The sequence below is a fragment of the Nycticebus coucang genome, chromosome 5 (genome assembly GCF_027406575.1).
Source record: "Nycticebus coucang isolate mNycCou1 chromosome 5, mNycCou1.pri, whole genome shotgun sequence".
Taxonomy (NCBI): Eukaryota; Metazoa; Chordata; class Mammalia; order Primates; family Lorisidae; genus Nycticebus; species Nycticebus coucang.
The window spans coordinates 87345325-87367528 of NC_069784.1; the positions used below are offsets into that span (position 1 = coordinate 87345325).

The window sequence follows — 22204 nt, forward strand, 5'->3', positions numbered from 1 at the left end:
AATTTGGCAGAGACTCAAAAATAGGCAGAGGAGCGGGAAGACTTTATAGTAGGAAAAAGAGAAGACTTAGCTGTGCCCTGATTGGAGACTGTTGGCATGAGAAGATGGAGGGGGGTTAACTAGCAGCAGGGGATCCTATGTGACTGGTTAGTGATACATATTTTGCCTTCTTTGGTTGATCTGAAGTTAAAAATGGAGGAAAATTAGGGAAGCTGTCAGTTATTAATCAAGTCCTGGCCATTTCGTGCCCATTGTTACAGAAGTTATTGTGTAGGTGGATTCATTATTCTAGAGAGGGTAATCTGGCTTCCTATAAGTCTAACATATAGCAGGCTGGCTTCCTGTGTTGTTTATTGTAGAAAAAGGGATTGGCTTTGTGGGCGAGTTGCTGCACGTTGTGGGTCAGAGTTCTATTTTTGTATGGTTTGGCCATTGCCCATTTGTAAAGTCAGTCTGTCAGTTTTCAGACAATGGCAGATAACTGTCTCTGGGCAGCTGACCTCTTTAGCCAGAAAGGTGTTCCCAGCTTTTCTAGAGAGCCACTTGGGGAGACAGCTAATCCTTACAGGCCACCTTGCCCAGAAGTACCTAAGGACACACCTACTTAAGTGAACACATCCCTCAAAAAGGAAGGGAAGGGTTGTGCTTACGGTAGCAGCAGAGCCCCACGAGGAGAAAGGGAAAACAATGTGCAGTGATTCTCAACATTCTAGAACTTAGAACCCTTAGTTTTGAGGCCGTAGCTCCACCCCACCCACAGAGTCTAATTTCATTAAGCAGAGCTGGACATTGATACTGCTTCAGAACCTCCCAGGGGGTTCTAAGGGATAGCCTGGATCAGCAGATACTGATCAACATAAATAACCTTTGAAAAATAAATAAATAAATAACTTTTGAGAAACTCTGGAAGCAAGTATTTAGCAATTAGTGAAAATGAAACCAGGGCATGCAGCCATAACCACTTCTTCGAGAAGCCTCCAACCTTGTAGTCTTGCAGGGCTGAGCTTTAGAAATATAAAATGCAGAGTGAGTCTAAACTGGAGTAGCAAACAAAGGTCTTAGAGGGTGAGCCTCCGCACACAAAGCAAAACGAAAACCACGAGGATAAGGAAGCAGTACGTTGAAAACCACTGTGAAACAAATGAAATATTGCCCATTCTGAGCGTCTTTCCTTTATTTTTAACTATTAAAATTTTTGTTTCCCCCTTTTAAAATGCCATTTTAGCATAACATATTATTTCTCATGGATTCTGTGATATACATATGTATGTTTTCAGTCTATCTGAACTTTCATGTTTTACAAATGCTTTAAACAGAATCCAGAATAATTGAATTGGGAGCTTATAAGCTCCAAAACCTCAAAAGAATCACACACACTCTGCACACCTGGTATCCATTTTTTTATTTCTAGTCATTTCTATTAATATATTTTCTTTTTTTTATTAATATATTTTCATGAGTACCAATTTATCTGAATTTGATACACCACCACCCCCTGGTGGAAATCTATAGAAAAGCTCCCACACTTGATTTAACTTGACAATTTTAATAACGCAAGGAGTGATAAAGATCGCTGGCATGCTTCTCTCCCTCTCTGTCAGCAGAATGTTCTCTTCCTGCAGAATCGTGTGCTAAGACTCACTGAATGAGACAGTAAAGCCAGTGCTGGCTGGGAGCTTTCTCTTCCCCATTTTCATTGCCAATCTCACATTTCACCCAGGATGTCCAAAATAGAACCTATTATCTCTAAATATAGGTCATCTTTTTCAAAAATTAAAATTAAGCCCATTTCTCAGTGAAGACGGCCCCCTTTCCCATTCACAAGACAAAAACCCTCCTTAGGAATCACAAAACACATGAATTGCTAAAGGCTCTGAGCGGGCCTGAGGCAAAAAGCCAAGGGAAATGTATTTCCCTCAGAAATTCCCAAACTCACTTTGTGATGAGATGTACTCCCCTCTCCCCAACATGTTTTAGTAACCTGCAGAATGCCCTTTGCCTCTGTGTCATTCAGAACGATCGGTCCACCTTAATTAGCTCTTTGGTTGTTCTTGCTTTTCAGTTTTCAAAAACGCTTGGGCAAAGTCAACTACACAACAAGCCAGCTTGCCATCATTTGTGGTTGCAGAAGATGCAACTTATAGGTGATTGACCTCAGGTAGACAGGGAACTGATGCCACCTCTATGGACAACTTCATTTCTGTCTTCTACCATCATTTCTAGCTGAGGGGAGCCAAAGGTTGCCACTAGCATTAGCAGTAACTTGTATTTTGTCTTTAATTAAATGTGATAAGTCTGCATGTTGTGATCACCAGGTGATTTCATTTAGAAGGATTATAATGCACGCTCTAATCTAAGAGGATCACAGGCAGCTCTGCAGTGGACAGTGATTTAAGTGTTTCTCACACATTATCTCTTCCTGTGGATTTATGAGCCAAGAGATGTCAAAATCCCTATAATATTAAATCTAAAAGAAATCTTACTCTATAACAAGTATTTTTAACCCGCAAAAAGTAGAGCTCCACGCCCTATGTCATTAGTACTAGACTTCCTAAATCTATATGTTGCATTATTTCTAATTTAAGAAACAAAGACATGTCTAGTTATTTCATGCTATGAGAAAGTTATTTGAAGTTATTGTGATGCTTAAATTATGCTTTGACCAATAGTCTCTGGAGACATTTGCTGTCATTTCATGACATCTACAGCTTTGACATGGAGGCGGGGCTCCTGAGGGCACTGACACACTCATTCACCAGCCTGGCGGCCTCCAGGGCAGTGCCCCAGTGCACCGAAAAGCCCCCACTGCCGTGGCCATAGTGGTGGACCACAGGCAGCCTCCGGCCCTCCCGGGTTAGGAGCTCTTTCTGCAGCCGCACGCCAGGCCTGGAGGGCCTCAAGCCCACCTTCTCCCTCAGGTCGGAGGCTCCACACAGAGAGGGCTCCAGAGCACAACATCGGGCGAGAATCTCTCTGCTAATTTCTGCATCTGGGGACAGATTCCAGTCTCCTTTTTGCCTAGTTCCACCCAGAGTTACATGAGACATACCAGGATAAATATATGTCAGCCCACTCCCATCTCGGATAAAATGCTTCACCCAGGGAGCCTGGACTTTCAGCACTTGACCCCTTACAGGGAAGACCGTTGCATCTCCCGCAAGCTGTCTGCTTCCAAGGCCTGTGCAGTTGACCACAATGTCGAAGGAAGGATGAAGCTCCCACAGGTCTTCTATTCGACGGGCGAGTATCTGGCCTCCACTCCCTTTCACCCTGAGGAAGAAAGACCATGAGGTGAGCTGCAGTCAACCTCTGCTCAGCTACTTCTGGAAGCTGAAGAACAGGACCACGGGAACAAAAATGAGGCAACGATCTGGAAGATTCCAAGAAGACGTCCAGGGCCCATGCAGGCCAGACTCAGGCCATCAGCTGCCTCACATCCTTGGGGACTACAGATTCCTAAAGTTGAGCCAAAACAAAAACCTATCTTGAAAGATCAAAACAAAGAAGCTTACATGTTTTGCCCTTTCTACATTTTGTAGAATTCTATCATTCTAGATGCTGAATTAATATCAAGTTGACCTGGTATTTTAGCAAGCATTTCTGGTTTATACCATTTATTTAACACCTAACCCTATTGCCGTGGACACTTTGTTTTACACTGTTAACTCCTGGATGTTCCTTAGCCTTGGTCTGGCCTTCTTTACTAAATGGTTGGTGTAGGGGTTGCATGCCCCCCCTTCTGTCTACAGGGATGTTAACATGAGAACACAAAGTATTTGCAGCTGATAGACTAAATGACAGTTGTCACTGCTAATTATTTTTTTGACCAAGTATGCCAATAATGAAAAGAGATGGATTATCCAGATCCTATAACCTTTTTACAAATTGTGGTAAAATACACATAACATAAAACTGTACCCTCTGGACCATTTTTAAGTGTACAGTTCAATGGCATTGAGTGTGCTCACATTGTTGAACAACTATCCTCCACCATCCACCTCCTGGACCTTTTTTAAAATCTTACAAATGGAAACTCCATCCCCATTAAACAATAACCTCCATGTCATGTAATTTTATTAATAGGCCTAATACAAATTTAATATAATTATGAGTTTAATAAGATTTAACACAAGAAAGAGGCTATCAGCAGCTCTATTCAACAGATGCAAGGCCCTGCTAGAGGTAGGGGTCACAGATTCCTTCCTCAAGGGCTGACAAAGGAACTGGCAGACAAGTGTGAGTGCCTGGCAGACTGAAGTAAGTTCTGCGTGAGCGGTGAATAGACTCGGGAAGCCTGGGTGTAGGTCCCAGTTCTGTCCCACCTTAGCTTTGAACTCCTGGGCAAGTCAGCTCACTTCTCTGGTTCTCAGTTTCCTCATTTGCCTCTGGGGGATGACACTGCCCTTGCCTGCCTCAGGGGATGGCTATGAGTTTCCAATAAGATAATGGCCACTACTTGGAAAGCTATTAAGCATGAAACATTTTAGGAGACTGATAGCAAAAACTCATAAATTCCTCAAGGGAAGACACCATATCTTATGCTACTTACTGCCCCTATTGCCTAGCTCAGGGCCCATAACCTAGTGGACTTGAGGTAAATGTTAGCCAACAGTGAAGACAGATGAAATCCTAGTTTGGGCCTGTGCTGGTTAATTTTATGTGTCAATTTGACTGGGCCAAGAGGGTGCCCAAGTATTTGGTCAAACGTTATTCTGGGAGGGTGTTTTTGAATGAGATCAACATGTGAATCAGTAGACTGAGTAAAAGCAGATTGCCCTCCCTATCATGGGTGGGCCTTGTCCAATCAGTCCAAAGCCTGACTAGAACCAAGGCTGCCCCTCCCTGAGTAAAACAAGTCCCCTGCTGAACAGCCTTCCACTCAGGACTAGAACTATAGCATCGGCTCTTCCTGGACTGGAGCTTCACCAGCAGCTCTTCTAGGTCCCCAACTTGCCTGTCAGCTCATCCTGCAGATCTTGGGATTTGTCTCCCAGCTGTGTGGGCCGATTCCTTGTTTACACACACATGCACACACACACCCCCTACTCGTTCAGTTTCTTTGGAGAACCCTGACAAATACAGGGTGCTGCTACCACGTTGACAGTCACTCTGAATGTTGTGATCCCAGATTTCAAGGGGAAACTGGGACGAGCTGACATCAGTAATGGAGCCAGAGACAGCAGAAATGGTGGTGTCAGCAGTTCTGAGCTCTATCTGCTTTCTAGGCTAGATAAACAGAAGTTTAACATGAAGAAAAACGTAAGAAAAGGCAGAAACTTCCAGAGCACAAATAAGAGGTGGCTGAGAACATGGTAAACCATGGCAGGGTTTGACAACCGATTTTCATATAACAAGGAGGGACCCTACTTCCAGGTTGGAAAGTTCAATTGAAACCTGTGTCAAGATCAGCAGGAAACTGGCCTTCTGACACTAGGTCCCATTTTTAGAAAATACTTCAGTTTGATGAGAGTGGAAGAGACCAACATCGCTGCTCAAAGGCAGAGAGCCTGACCCGACAGCTCAATTTCCCATTATGCAAAATAACACCCTGGAGCTATCCCAGTGACTTCTCTGCATCTGACTCGACTCCTCAGATTCATTTCTTATTAAATAAATATTTGCTGAGGACCTGAGCTGTGGCAAGCGCTGTGCTAGGTGAGAAGAGCTTACAGACTACCTGTTGCTCTAAGATTACATGAGCCCGTAGTGTGACTACGCTGTAGTTCCAGCATTAATGTGCTGAACAGGGCTTAAATTCAAAGCCCTGGCATTTTTCCTCTATGCCTTCTTTCTTATTATTATTATTCCTTGTTATTCTGAACATCCATGGAAGACAGTATGGTTTTTAGTGGAGAGAAAAAAACTAAGGACAACAATGTTCTGGCAAGCATTCATACATTAAGGCCACAGAGAACCAGTAAAGCCAAAGGACTGCTATTTGGTGTAACATGAGGTTAAAAAAAGAAGAATGAGGCTGGAGCTACTATTCTGTTTGTTTTCTAAGTAAAAAAAGCTCATAGATAAAAGTGTTCAATGTACCAAATTTTAGGCTGGGTGCAGTGGCTCATGCCGTAATGCTAGCACTCTGGGAGGCTAAGGCAGATGGATTGCTTGAGCTCAGGAGTTCAAGACCACCCTGAGCAAGAGCAAGATCCCATCTCTACTAAAAACAGAAAAAACAGCCAGTCATGTTAGCACACACCGGTAGTCCCAGATACTAGGGAGGCTGAGTGAGAAGGGTCACTTGCACCCCGGAGCTGGAGGTTGCTGTGAGCCATGACACCACAGCACTCTACCCAGGTTGACAGAGTAAAAATCTGTCTCAAAAAAAAAGTAGCAAATTTTATGGTCACGAGTTTTTATCTCTCTCAGGAGAATAAACAATTTGAAAAACTAACTTGTGTATTTTAAATAACAGATGAATGTTTTTAAAGGTAAAATAACTCTGTAAAAAAAAAAATGTTTTCCCCAACACTGGTATAGACAGAAGAGTACATTGTGGTGATTCTGAACAACATATTGCAGTGGGTTTATAATCTTTAAAAAAGTGAACACTGGGTGATGCCTGTGGCTCAAGGAGTAGGGCGCGGTCCCATATGCCAGAGGTGGCGGGTTCAAACCCAGCCCTGGCCAAAAACCACAAAAAAAAAAAAGTGAACACTAAGAAAAGATGTTTATAAAGGGTTTAGGAGTGCTCTACCTTTACCATTCATATAATCTTGGCCAAGTTACTCAACTTCTGTAAGCTTTAATCCTTCAATCTATAATATGGGGATAATAATACTAGTTTCATAGGCTCATTGTGAAAATGAAAGGAAGCAACATCTGGAAAAGTCTGACAGATGCACAGAGCACATTACACTTGTTCAATAAAGGATTTTTATAAATGTTTTTTGCTTCCAGTACTTCATCTATGAGTATCCCTGCCCTGCACACCCATATATCACTTAGTTAATTAAGAATGACACTTTAATTAAAAACTTTTTTACAATTAATCATTATGTGAACATTGTCTTGGTTTTGCTTTTTCTTTAATAGAGTGTGGATTCCATATGCTAATATTTGAACATTATGTTCTATGCTGCAACCATCCTAATTAAAACTCAGAATTATTTTCCTAATTCAGCAAAATAAAAGAACTTACCAGCTTTGGGATTTAAGCAAATTTCTTACGGAAAACTCACTGAACTTGTTTCTTCAACTATAAGCAAGGGATGAGAATGCCTAACTCACAGGATTGTTGGGACAATTATAGCAATTCAATAAATGCAAATGTCTTTCTTGTCCATTTTAAGGGCACCCTGCTAGCCAAGCTAGTGATGAAATTCTAATCTGTACCTGGAGACTTCTTTTTTTTTTTTTTTTCCTGAGTGTTCTAGCAGTTTTATTACATTTTTTTCTGCATTTAACTCTTCAGGTTTTAACATTTTTTACATCTTTACGTTGAAATTTTCCACCTATCTTGAGTTCATCTTCATAGATGGCATCTTAGGGAATCTATCTCTGCTCCTTCTAGGTGGGAGCCAAGTAGACTGGTGACATTTGTCCAGGAGACCGTCCTTTCCCCTCACTGTGTGACGTGGCCTCCACCACACAGATCAGTTTGACAGAATAGGGTTAAAAGAGTTTTTACCCTCATACAGACCCAAAGATGAAATAAGATTTTAATTAATGAGAAAATTGAGGTGGTACAACCAATTCAAAGGGGACTCCAGAGAACATGCACCTTATATATATTTTGTTGATCAAAACTATGGACGTCACCATGGAACTGAAATGCGTTCATATAATAACCAGCTTGCGCCGTCCTTGGCCATCTACAACTTAGAACTGTAAAATGGCTCCCATGAGAACCCAACTCAGGGTGCTGCAGACACTTTTCTACAGTTCTCCATGGAAGTACAATGTTTCCCTTTTATCTGCACACTTTTGAAGAAAGTAAATCTCAAAGAATTTAAATATCAGAGCAAGGCTGGTGTCGTCAGTGTGATGACGTACTTACATGTACCAAGAGGGTTAATCCACCTACAGGCCGTACGTTTGTGTTGCTGGAAGTTTTCATAAGGAATCTCAGATTGGACTTTTAATAAGTGAAGTCTTGAGAACTTTGGAGATACTACGAAAATGAAATGAAGTAAGAACTCGGAAGAATGGGAAGGAGTTTAGAGAACGAAAGTGCCCTGGGTGCTGCTACTTTAGGATAAGACTACTCTTGAGAAACAGAGGCACATGCATAGGGTGTCCTGAAAGACCTCTTCAAGTTCACCACACATAGGGAAAAATGGGAAATTGGAATTAAATGTAATTTACATAATATTCATTAGAAAATTTTACAAAGAGGTGGCCAACGTATCGACAATATTTCATAAATATTTTGTAGAACATTGCCGTTCACGTCAGAAATGTGTGACTGGCAGGGCTCCCTCTTGCTTGGGGACAGTCTTATTCCATTCAGGCTTTTAACCCATCAGGTAAGGCCTACCTCAGTGTGGAGGGTAATCTGCTTTGTTCAACGTCTACTTAGATGTGAATCACATCTACAAAACACTTACAGCAACCTCCCTCCACTCTGGTGTTTGCCCCGACAATTGGGCCCCATTGCCTGGCTGAGGTGACACCTAGGTCTGAACACTCCAGGGGTCCGCAGTCGCCTGGAGCCTCCACCAGGTGGATGCTGCACAGGCCCAGTGCAGGGCTGGCAGGTGACGTTGCTGTGGCTGGTTGCTCAGCTGCTGGCTGGGGAGCCATGAGAATGCTCACATGGTCTCGTCAGGGAGCTTGGACTTCACAGTTTGATGGCTGGGTTCCCAGAGTGTCCAAAGAATGAGCAATCCTCTTTAAACAGAGCCCACAATTCCACAGGTCAGCTCGACACATCCTCTTTGTGGTGTCTGGTTTGTCTTGAGCTTACGCTAATGAAGTTTTTCTTCCCCTCCGGTTCCAGGTGCTGGAGTCCCTGGAAGAGACTCAGGTCAAAACAGAACAATTCTGTTCAGAAATTTCCAGAACTGGAGGTAGGCAAGGGAAAAGCCAAGAATAGCCTCTTCCTTGTAGTCAGCTACACACCCCACCTGTGGTGAGTTTCTCTCTCGGAACTCCCTTGTCCTGCCAACTGTAGCTCACAGACTCTTGTAAACAGCCGGAGAGGGTCATGCCAGACTAAGAGCCGAAGAATCTGCTTTTCTCCTTTTAGGAGCCCTTGTCTAGTAGAGGTAAGTGCCTTTTCCTTATCTAGGATTATGCTTGTTATTCACACACTTAAAAAGGCACACAACCTGGATGTGGTGGCTGGTAGCTGCAATCCCAGCAGTCTGGGAGGCTATGGCCATACCACTGCCCTCCAACCAGGGTGACAGAGTGAGACCCTGTCTCAAAAAAAAATTAAAAAAAAGCTATACAATATGTTGTGTTGGTGTTCCTATGCAGGATTTACATTTATTTTTTTTTTATTTTTTTAATTGTTAAATCATAGCTGTGTACATTAGTGCAATCACCTGTACCCATTCTAAGATGCACCATAGATGTGGCCCCACCCATTACCCTTCCTCCACCAAAACCTCCCCCCTCCATTCCCCTTCCTTGGCCCTTTCCCCATAGTCTCGTGCTGTAGTTGGGTTATAGTCTTCATGTGAAAGCTATAATTTAGCTTCATAGTAGGGATGAGTACATCGGATACTTTTTCTTCCATTCCTGAGATACTTTGCTAAGAAGAATATGTTCCGGCTCCATCCATGTAAAAATGAAAGAGGTAAAGTCTCCATCTTTCTTTAAGGCTGCATAGTATTCCATGGTATACATGTGCCACAATTTGCTAGTCCATTCGTGGGTTGATGGGCACTTGGGCTTCTTCCATGACTTAGCAATTATGAATTGGGCTGCAATAAACATTCTGGTATAGATGTCTTTGTTATATTGTGATTTTTGGTCTTCTGGGTGTAAACCTAGTAAAGGAATTACAGGATCGAATGGCAGGTCTATTTTTAGGTCTCTAAGTATTCTCCAAACATCCTTCCAGAAGGAACGTATTAGTGGGCATTCCCACCAGCAGTGTAGAAGTGTGCCCTTTCCTCCACATCCACGCCAACATCTCTGGTTTTGGGATTTTGTTATGTGGGCTACTCTTACTGGGGTTAGGTGATATCTCAGAGTAGTTTTGATTTGCATTTCTCTGATGATTAAGGATGATGAGCTTTTTTTCATGTGTTTGTAGATCTTGCGTTGGTCTTCTTTAGAGAAGTTTCTCTTCAAGTCCCTTGCCCACCCTGAGATGGGGTCACATGTTCTTTTCTTTTTAATACATTTGAGTTCTCTGTGGATTCTGGTTATTAGACCTTTATCGGAGGTATAACCTGCAAATATTTTCTTGTACCTGGAGACCTCTTAAATCCTCAGAACGGCAGGGCTGTTGGAAGGCCCTGCCAGGCCTTATTGCATTGGATCCCTCCCAGGCCTTGTTACCCAAAAGAAAACATACTGAATATGCCCCAAGACTGGTCAGCTTCATGCCACTGCAATGCAAAAGGTGATGCCCAGTCACTGGTACACATCCCCTGGGAAAGGCATCACGGTGACACAGTGCATACCAGGAAACTACTCCTAGAAGCCGGGTGTTAAATTAGATGACCAGGTGCCTACGATGCTGCTTTTATGACCATACGAGGTAGTTATTCTCCAAGTTTGGGGTGACATAATTGGGATTATAAGAAGCCTGGTGACTTTTCTTTTGGGGCTTCTGGCAACTACACAAGACCTCATCCTGGAGAGAGTACTATAGTCCCAACATCCTGTGAGAAAATGGGGGACAAAGGCTCTCAAGAAGAGGGACTCATGCAATAGCCCCAGCTCAATGTCCTCATCACCCTAAAATATAAGAGTTTCCCCAAACTGAAGTCAACCCTCTGCTGGTCTACGTCAGGCTGACCCCTAATCATGGTGGGTGGTCATCTCTGGGCCCTTCTTTCAACTCAATGGGAATTTCAGCAAGGCGGGACATTGAGCTGGCTGTGCCCCTGAGAAGGCTGTGCCCACTTGGTTACACACCACACACACACAGTCTACCTCCCACTAGCCCAGTCCATCTCCCGCGCATCTCCTCTCTGCTCTTGGGGTTAGAGGCAATTCCTGTGCTCCGTTGCCCATTCTCTTCCCTAGCTGAAGCCTTGACGAGGGAGGAACCCTGGGTAGCACTAAACTGAGAGGTGAGGGCTCTGGCGTGGAGGCCCCATGGGCAGCAGGGGCACAGGGGATGGTGAGCCTCTGGTGAGCTCCAGTGCAGTGCAATAGACATGGGCGCCCATCTGTACAGGGCTGCTTCAGCCCTGTGGGGGGCCGTGGGAACCAAGGGAGAGAGGAAGGGGAAGACAGGGCAGGGGAGGGAGTACAGCTCAGCAGGGACAGGGACACACAAGGGCTGTGACAGGCCACCAAACGAGCAGAGCCAACAGATGCCCTGGAGCCCGTGTGGGCCTGTGAGTCACTTGCTGAAACTTGGACCACAGTTGTCTTTGGAACTTAATGAGTAGAAACCACAGGGTGAAAAATTGTTTTTTCATTTAATATTTATAATTTCTGCATGTAAGACCACTTTGGGATGAGAAGGTAAATGACTGTGTGAAGGCCGAGTTGCTTAGGGACACTGTGCCCCGGCTAGGAGGCAGAAGGGAGGAGGGGCAGCAAGGCGTTCATCCCCCTGCAGGCTCTCCAGGCTAGAGGGCAAGGGCCCAAGGTAGGGAGCACCAATTCTGAGCACAGCTTCCTTGAAGCTGGAGGTTCAGAGCTGGAAAGGAAACACTTCTCCCCACCTCTGCAGGGAACCCAGCTCTGCTATTATCCAGGAAGGTCAGGTGGCTACCAAGGGGGCATCTGCCTTTTCAAGTTCATCAGAATGAGGAAAACAGCAGTGAGTTTTTGAGTCACTGTGTGAGAAGAGCGTGAACGGGAGAGAAACGGTGAGAAGAGAGCGGTGGCCAGGCGTGGGGCTGGGGGTGCTCAGGGACCAGGAGCAGGCCTGTCTCTGTGAGATATTTTACATAAAGAATTTATTAGACATAGCAACAGGATATATTACGCATGCATTATTTGATATTGTCAGTTTTTAAAATTACTGTTTCAAACCTGAAGAAGGATGCCTTATTAACAGTTGTCAGAAAATTAACTGTTTTCAGTCTACTTATTTGAAAAAGAAAAACTAATTTAAAACCTCAGTTGGCAAATAGTACTATGCATACAGATTCACCAGAAAAAAAAAAATCTACTGTTTCTTCAGGATGACACTCAATGTAGCTTTACCTAACATAATAGCTCATAATAGTTAGAATTTAAAAATGCAGTAGAACCTCTGTAAGCTGCCCATCCAAGGGACTATGACAAACTGGTCATCATACAAGTGGTCATTATAAAGAACCAGGCTTGCATGTCCAGGTTATGAAAATCAGGGCAACTTAAGGAAGTGCTCAATGCAAGGAGGTAGTCACCTGTGGAGGTTCTGCTGTATATTTTAGGTTTACCCAACAACTGAATGGATATAGTCTGATTTTAACCTGACAACAGTATCTCATCTGATGACCACACTCCTCACTCATGCCCTTGCAATGCCTACACCAATAAAATAAACTGCATTCTATTTCACACTTCTTGGAAAGTCCATCCTTGCCTTGTCCACTCCATGGACTCATGTTACTCAGCCTGGGGCCCACTCAAGCATGGAGCAGCCACTGGCCCTGTGGAGGAGGTGGGTGTAGATGAAGCCCAGGATATCCACAGGCAAAGTGGTCCTGGAAGGGGGACAGCCTTGCACCCTTAGTCCATCTAGCAGGTGGGTTGTGAAGAGCAAGTCCCCCTCTGTCCCTGCCTTAGAGCCACTACCCACGCCCTAATGGAAGCCTCCAGTGCTACTGCCCCCCCCACACAGTATTCTCTGCTACCCTTGCTGCCATCACCAGAAAGAGCAAACACCATCATTTTGGTGAAATATCCAGGTCCACCTTTAGCATACAAACAGTGGCTTATGGGGCAGTGAAAAAGGCACAAAAGCATGGGTTCTATGAAAGTGGAACTTAAAAGCAAAATGTCCTGCATAAACTGCTAAGAAGTGAAAGTGAGAAGAGCACTTAAAAAGCTACAGAGATATATCATGATGTCACCGACACGTGCCCAGCAGAGTTAGGCTCCCTCCCCGTGCTCCCGTTCCAACCTGCATAAATCTGTACTTAAACTTTCCCATCTGTGTCACTGTAATGATTCATTAATGCACACAGACATACACACATGTAATCACTCCTAATAAACCATGAATTTCTTTAAAATAGTAATCATATTTTATCCTTCTCTGTTGACCAGATTCTAGAGTAGTATCAGGTAGATATAGGTGTTCAACAAAGAACTGTGTAATCAATGAATTGTATGCACCAGTTGTCCCCTAACTTACATCTAGCAACAGATCATCATTGCTGCTGCTTGCTTCAAGTCACTTTTCTAACATTTATACAATAATTCACATTGTCGCTATTCATCTATCAAAGATACAGATTTGAGAATTGAAAGGGCCCATGTTTCACAGCCCTGAACGTGCCTGCAAGTATCCAGACTAAACTAAAAACAGATTTTTTTTTTAACAGGAAGGAGGTTTGGAGAATACTTAGAGACCTAAAAATAGACCTGCCATTCGATCCTATAATTCCTTTACTAGGTTTATACCCAGAAGACCAAAAAGCACAATATAACAAAGACATCTGTGCCAGAATATTTATTGCAGCCCAATTCATAATTGCTAAGTCATGGAAGAAGCCCAAGTGCCCATCAACCCACGAATGGACTAGCAAATTGTGGCACATGTATACCATGGAATATTATGCAGCCTTAAAGACAGATGGAGACTTTACCTCTTTCGTGTTTACATGGATGGAACTGGAACATATTCTTCTTAGCAGAGTATCTCAGGAATGGAAGAAAAAGTATCCGATGTACTCAGCCCTACTATGAAGCTAATTTATAGCTTTCACATGAAGGCTATAACCCAACTGCAGCACAAGAATATGGGGAAAGGGCCAAGGAAGGAGTAGGTAGGGGGGAGGTTAGGGTGGAGGCAGGGTAATGGGTGGGGCCACACCTACAGTGCATCTTAGAATGGGTACAGGCGAAACTTACTAAATGCAGAATACAAATGTCTACATACAATAACTAAGAAAATGGCATGAAGGCTACGTTGAAAAGTTTGATGAGAATATTTCAGATTGTATATGAAACCAGCACATTGTACCCCTTGATTGCACTAATGTACACAGCTATGATTTAACAATAAAGAAAAAAAAGAGTCTTACTTTGTCGCCCTCAGTAGAGTGCCATGGCATCACAGCTCACAGCAACCTCAAACTCTGGGATTCAAGTCATTCTCTTGCTTTAGCCTCCCAAGTAGCTGAGACTATAGGCATTCACTACAACACCCAGCTATTTTTATAGATAAGATCTCACTCTTGCTCAGTCTGGTCTGGAATCTGTGAGATCAGGCAATCCACCCATCTCAGCCTCCCAGAGTGCTAGGAGTACAGGTGTGAGCCACTGGACCCGGCTAATGACAGATTTATTAATGTTTCTCAAATAAAGATCCTCTTGATGTGTTTCCTAACTACTTAGAAACAGGAAGCTCTGAAACCAAGCTAAAATGCAAGTTCAAGATATTATAGGCTAAACTTAGTGAGGAAGAAATTACACACTTTGGCTAGGTCCTTGGCTTTACAGCAATGGTCCCCAACCTTTTTGGCACCAGGGACAAGTTTCGTGGAAGATAATTTTTCCACAGACTGGGGGATGAAGAGAGGATGGTTTTGATATGAGTCCACAAGCAATTGATTTATTATGGTCTCTGTGCAGTCAAACCTCTCTGCTCATGATAATCTGTATTTGCAGCTGCTCCCCAGCACTAGCATCAGTGTCTTGGCTCCACCTCAGCTCATCAGGCATCAGAGTCTCATGAGGAGCCTGCAACCTAGATCCCTCATATGTGCAGTTTACAGTAGGGTTTGTGCTCCTATGAGAATCTCTATCATGGCTGATCTGAGGGGAGGCAGAGCTCAGGCAGTGATGTGAGCAGTGGGGAGCAGCTACAAATATAGACAAAGCTTACCTGTCTCCCCTGACACTCATCTGCTGTGTGACCGGGTTCCTAACAGGCCTTGGACAGTTAACAGCCTCCTACCCAGAGGTTAGGCACTGCAGGTTTAGAGTCCTTATTTATGACAAAAGGGATAATGAAGCTATATTGTTTTTACCAGAATGATAAAAAAAAACCAAAAATTATTTATAATAAAGATAGGAGGGGGACAGAGAAAAGATGGCTGACTGAAGCCAGCTTTCCACAGAGGCTCCCATCCAGAAGGAGAGTTAAAGGGCAGAAATTTAGCAAGTAACCTGGTGGATTTGAGCTGCACCAAGAGAGAAGGTTGAAGAACACACATCAACCCTGCTGAGGCGAGCTGCGACCCCAAGGATACAAACAAAAGCTGAGACTTCAACCCAGAGTAACTATTTCACTAGGGTCAAACAGAAACCAGCTGAAAACAAGACAGAACCACTTAGACCCACCAACCAAACAGGGCCCCAGTTTCTCAGGCCATAGCACTGTACGGGTCCTCAACAAAGCTCCAGGGGAAAAATCAAAGGGTGTAAAACAATCATGGGGTGGAATCAGCGGAAAAACTCTGGTAGCATGAATAACCAGAATAGATCAAAATCCCCCAAGGAACGATATGGCAGATGTAACTGAAGATCCCATTCATAAACAGCTGGCCAAGATATCAGAAATCAAATTCAGAATTTGGATTGCAAACAAGATTAATAAAATGGAGGAAAATTTGGAATTAGAAATTCGAGCAGCAATTCAAAAGTCAGAATTAGAAATTCGAGGAGAAATTCAAAAGTTGTCTCAAGAATTTAACAAATTTAAAGACAAAACCACCAAAGATTTTGACGCACTGAAGCAAGAATTTGCAGCCCTCAAAGATCTGAAAAATACAGTAGAATCTCTCAGTAACAGAGTGGAGCAAGCAGAAGAAAGGATTTATGACATTGAAGACAAAGCCTTTGAATGCTCCCAAACTCTCAAAGAGGAAGACAAATGGAGAGCAAAAACGAATCATTCTCTCAGAGAGCTCTGGGATAATTCGAAGAAGGCTAATATCCACCTCATTGGAATCCCTGAAAGTGATGAAGTGGCCTCGCAAGGCACAGAGGCCCTTCTCCATGAAATTATGAAAGAGAATTTTCCAGACATGCCAAGAGATTCTGAAATTCAGATAGCAGACAGTTTCAGAACCCCAGCAAGACTCAGTCCGAATAAAACATCCCACAGGCATATCATAATTAACTTCACTAAAGTTAATATGAAGGAGAAAATTCTGAAAGCAGCCAGACATAAGAAATCCATTAACTACAAAGGGAAGAATATTAGAAAGACTGCAGATCTCTCTGCTGAAACTTTTCAAGCCAGAAGAGGGTGATCATCGAGTTTTAATCTCCTAAAGCAAAATAACTTTCAACCCCGGATCCTGTATCCAGCTAAACTGAGATTCATTTATGATGGAGAAATTAAATACTTTAATGACATTCATATGTTGAACAAATTTGCCATAACCAAACCCAGCTCTTCAGGATAGTCTCAGACCTATCCTCCATAATGACCAGCCCAATCCTCTACCACAAAAGTAAACTCACTCAGAAACTTTTGATCAAACTCCAACTTTCACAGTGGCGAAAGGATTAAAAATGTCCACTGGACTTTTGAAAAACTCTATACCCAAAATTTTACCAGACTTATCAATATTCTCCATTAATGTGAACGGCATAAACGGTCCTCTAAAGAGGCACAGGTTAGCTGACCGGATACAAAAACTCAGGCCAGATAAGTGCTGCATACAAGAGTCACATCTTACCTTAAAAGACAAATATAGATTCAGGGTAAAAAGATGTTCATCCAATTTCAGGCAAATGGTAATCAGAAAAAAGCAGGTGTTGCAATTTTATTTGCAGATACAATAGGCTTTAAACCAAAACAAAAGTAAGGAAGGATAAGAATGGTCACTTCATATTTGTTAAGGGTAATACTCAATATGATGAGATTTCAATTATTAATATCATGCACCCAACCAGGATGCACCTCAATTTATAAGAGAAACTCTAACAGACATGAGCAACTTGATTTCCTCCAGCTCCATAATAGTTGGAGATTTCAACGCTCCTTTGGCAGTGTTGGATCGATCCTCCAATAAGAAGCTGAGCAAAGAATTTTTAGATTTAAACCTAACCATCCAACATTTGGATTTAGCAGACATCTACAGAACATTTCATCCCAACAAAACTGAATACACATACTTCTCATCAGCCCACGAAACATACTCCAAAATCAATCACATCTTAGATCACAAGTCTAACCTCAGTAAATTTAAAGGAATAGAAATTATTCCATGCATCTTCTTGGACCACCATGGAACGAAACTTGAGCTGAGTAACAACAGGAATCTGCATACTCATACAAAAACATGGAAGTTAAATAACCTTATGCTGAATGATAGCTGGGTCAGAGATGAGATTAAAAAGGAAATTGCCAAAATTTTGGAACAAAATGACAATGAAGAGACAAATTATCAGAACCTCTGCAATACAGCAAAGTCAGTCCTAAGAGGGAAATTTATAGCACTGCAAGCCTTCCTCAGGAGAACGGAAAGGGAGGAAGTTAACAACTTAATGGGACATCTCAAGCATCTGGAAAAGGAAGAACGTTCCAACCCCAAACCCAGTAGAAGAAAAGAAATAACCAAAATTAGAGCAGAATTAAATGATATTGAAAACAAAAGAATTATACAACAGATCAATATATCAAAAAGTTGGTTTTTGAAAAGGTCAATAAAATAGATAAACCTTTGGCTAACCTAACCAGGAAAAAAGGAGTAAAATGTCTATCTCATTACTCAGAAATGACAAAGACGAAATAACAACAGACTCCTCAGAAATTCAAAAAATCCTTAATGAATATTACAAGAAACTTTATTCTCAGAAATATGAAAATCTGAAGGAAATTGACCAATACTTGGAAGCACATCACCTTCCAAGACTTAGCCAGAATCAAGTGGAAATGTTGAACAGGCCCACATCAAGTTCTGAAATAGCATCAACCATACAAAACCTCCCTAAAAAGAAAAGCCCGGGACCAGATGGCTTCACGTCAGAATTCTACCAAACCTTTAAAGAGGAATTAGTACCTATATTACTCAACCTGTTCCAAAATGTAGAAAAAGAAGGAAGACTACCCAACACGTTCTATGAAGCAAACATCACCCTGATTCCCAAACCAGGAAAAGACCCAACAAGAAAAGAAAATTATAGACCAATATCACTAATGAATATAGATGCAAAAATATTCAACAAGATCCTAACAAACAGAATCCAGCAACACATCAAACAAATTATACAGCATGACCAAGTCAGTTTTATCCCAGGGTCTCAAGGCTGGTTCAATATACATAAATCTATAAGTATAATTCAGCACATAAACAAATTAAAAAACAAAGACCATATGATTCTCTCAATTGATGCAGAAAAAGCTTTTGATAATATCCAGCATCCCTTCATGATCAGAACACTTATGAAAATTGGTATAGAAGGGACATTTCTTAAACTGATAGAGGCCATCTACAGCAAACCCACAGCCAATATCGTATTGAATAGAGTTAAATTGAAATCATTTCCACTCAGATCAGGAACCAGACAAGGCTGCCCACTATCTCCACTGCTCTTTAACATTGTAATGGAAGTTTTAGCCATCGCAATTAAGGAAGAAAAGGCGATCAAGGATATCCACATAGGGTCAGAAGAGATCAAACTTTTGCTCTTTGCAGATGATATGATTGTATATCTGGAAAACAGTAGGGATTCTACTACAAAACTCTCAGAAGTGATCAAGGAATACAGCAGCGTCTCAGGTTACAAAATCTACATGCATAAATCGGTAGCCTTTATATATACCAACAATAGTCAAGCTGAAAATACAGTTAAGGACTCCATCCCATTCACAGTAGTGCCAAAGAAGATGAAATATTTGGGAGTTTATCTAACTCCCAAATATAGAGACGTGAAAGATCTCTATAAAGAGAACATATGAAACTCTAAGAAAAGAAATAGCTGAAAATGTTAACAAATGGAAAAACATACCATGCTCATGGCTGGGAAGAATCAACATTGTTAAAATGTCCGTACTACCCAAAGCAATATACAATTTTAATGCAATCCCTATTAAAGCTCTACTGTCATACTTTAAAGATCTTGAAAAAATAATACTTTGTTTTATATGGAATCATATAAAAACCTTGAATAGCCAAAACATTACTCAGAAATAAAAGCAAAGCAGGAGGAATCATGCTACCAGACCTCAGACTATACTACAAATCGATAGTTATCAAAACAGCATGGTACTGGTACAAAAACAGACAATCAGATGTCTGGAACAGAATAGAGAACCAAGAGATGAATCCAGCTACTTACCATTATTTGTTCTTTGACAAGCCAATTAAAAACATTCAGTGGGGAAAAGATTCCCTATTTAACAAATGGTGCTGGGTGAACTGGCCGGCAACCTATAGAAGACTGAAACTGGACCCACACCTTTCACCATTAACTTAGATAGACTCTCACTGGATTAAAAATTTAAACTTAAGACATGAAACTATAAAAATACTAGAAGAGAGTGTAGGGAAAACCCTTAAAGAAATCGGTCTGGGTGAGTATTTTATGAGGAGGACCTCTAGGGCAATTGAAGCAGCTTCAAAAATACACTACTGGGACCTGATCAAACTAAAAAGCTTCTGCACTACCAAGAATACAGTAAGTAAAGCAAGCAACAGCCCTCAGAATGGGAGAAGATATTTGCAGCTTATGTTTCCGACAAAGGTTTAATAACCAGAATCCACAGAGAACTCAAACGTATAAGCAAGAAAAGAACAAATGATCCCACTGCAGGCTGGGCAAAGGACTCGAAGAGAAACTTCTCTGAAGAAGACAGGCGCACAGCCTATAGACATATGAAAAATGCTCATCATCTTTAATCATCAGAGAAATGCAAATCAAAAGTACTTTGAGATATCATCTAACTCTAGTAAGATTAGCCTATATCACAAAATCCCAAGACCAGAGATGTTGGCGTGGATGTCAAGAAAAGGGAACACTTCTACACTGCTAGTGGGAATGCAAATTAATACATTCCCTTTGGAAAGATGTTTGGAGAACACTTAGAGATCTAAAAATAGATCTGCCATTCAATCCTATAATTCCTCTACTAGGCATATACCCAGAAGATCAAAAATCACATCATAACAAAGATATTTATACCAGAATGTTTATTGCAGCCCAATTCATAATTGCTAAGTCATGGAAGAAGCCCAAGTGCCCATCGATCCACGAATGGATTAATAAATTGTGGTATATGTACACTATGGAATACTATGCAGCCTTAAAGAAAGATGGAGACTTTACCTCTTTCATGTTTACATGGATGGAGCTGTAATATTCCTCTTAGTAAAGTATCTCAAGAATGGAAGAAAAAGTATCCAATGTACTCAGCCCTACTATGAAACTAATGTATGGCTTTCACATGAAAGCTATAACCCAGTTATAACCTAAGAATAGGGGGAAGGGGGAAAGGGAGGGAAGGGAGGTGGGCGGAGGGAGGGTGATTGGTAGGATTACACCTGTGGTGCATCTTACAAGGGTGTATGTGAAACTTAGTAAATGTAGAATGTAAATGTCTTAACACAATAACTGAGAAAATGCCAGGAAGGCTATGTTAACGAGTGTGATGAAAATGTGTCAAACGGTCTATAAAACCAGTGTAGGGTGCCCCATGATCACATTAATGTACACAGCTATGAGTTAATAAATAAATATAATAATAATAAAGGTAGGATTCTCTTATCTGAAGAACTAGAATAAATTATGCAATTTTATACTAGGAAGCCTATTCTCTAAATTTCTCCATTTTACAGATGAAAAAAACTAGGAGACTGTTTCAGTAAGTGGGTTTTACTTGAGGCTGGGGAAGGAGGGGAACAAATCCAGGATCAGGGTAAACACGAAAAATAGAAGACGGTCCTGTCCATGGGCATGGTGGATGGTTGGACTTTGTCCTTGTGACACAAACACTGTTTTCATGTTGCTTTACAAAGGTTTAGTTATCTGTGAGCAATCAGACACTCAATTTCCAGTACATAGCTTCCTGAACAGCTAAGAAGTGATGGACAGCTCTGAGAGGGAGAGGAAGCAGGGAAAAGCTGTTTCAACTGACCTTTGCTCCAGCCACGGGAGGTAGGTAGGCCCTTCGCACTTCAGGGTAGTGAAAGCCTGACCAAAGACGTGGTGGGGGAACCTCTTCAGCTCTGCTTCAGTCATCTTTCGAAATCCCAAAACCACATCAGCCCAGAATGGCACTTCTTCAGCAGGAAGGCTCTGAAATACCTGCCAACTCAAAAACATTAAGTGGAAATTTTTCCCGAAATTTTGTGAAATAACATATTTCTAGTAAACTCCATGTGACATTCTCTAAAGCATTTTAAAAATTCATATCCTATAGACACGAAGAGAAAAAGATCTATTCTTCCATTCTCTTGGGTTCAGATAATTCAGCAGCTAAATTTCAAATGTGCGTGATCGGGGGAATAAGACATTTTAAAAATAACATACCTTTTAAAGATTAGATTTAATACTCTTTTTCTAAAAAGGTCTTGCCCCAGTTTTCTTTATTTTCTTATGACTATGCATTTTTTTTTAGGAAAGCCTTTTCTGCTTTGCCCAATGCTTTATATAAATTGTAAGCAAAATGTTAAAATTTTAAAGGTTAGTTTCAGTTCTGATTGAGATATCTAAATTGGAACAGGCAATGGCAGGCATAGGAATTAGGTTTTAAGTCATCAAGTTTAGCTCTTGGTATAAAGATGAGCCAAGGGCTATCAACAGGAGCCTTATTATCACTAAGTCACTGCGCGATTGGGGTGGATCAGCCTGGAACAATATTGGTCATTAACGAGACGCCTATAATAATGGTGCTACTAATAGCTGCAAGGCATATGCTTGGATTTACAAACAGTGGGCTGTTTTCATCAGTCAATGAATAAGTGTCATAAATCATCATTGCTCTAAAATAGCATTAGCAATAGTGCTAGCAATA

General features: G+C 41.7%; 1 protein-coding gene across 3 annotated transcripts in view; it reads right to left on the reverse strand.

The window, feature by feature from the left end:
• Positions 1–1213: 1213 nt before the first annotated feature.
• Positions 1214–22204, reverse strand: part of DDO (D-aspartate oxidase) — a 31386-nt gene continuing 10395 nt past the window's right edge. For 2 of the 3 annotated variants that reach the window (XM_053592208.1, XM_053592206.1), the window contains 2 exons: positions 21326–21502; positions 1215–3270 (listed from right to left, as the gene is read on the reverse strand). In XM_053592208.1, the coding sequence (XP_053448183.1) occupies positions 2703–3270; positions 21326–21502 (745 nt within the window). In that variant the 3' untranslated portion in view covers positions 1215–2702. Of the gene's footprint in view, positions 3271–21325; positions 21503–22204 lie in introns of all 3 variants that reach the window. The other variant, XM_053592207.1, reaches the window with a different exon arrangement.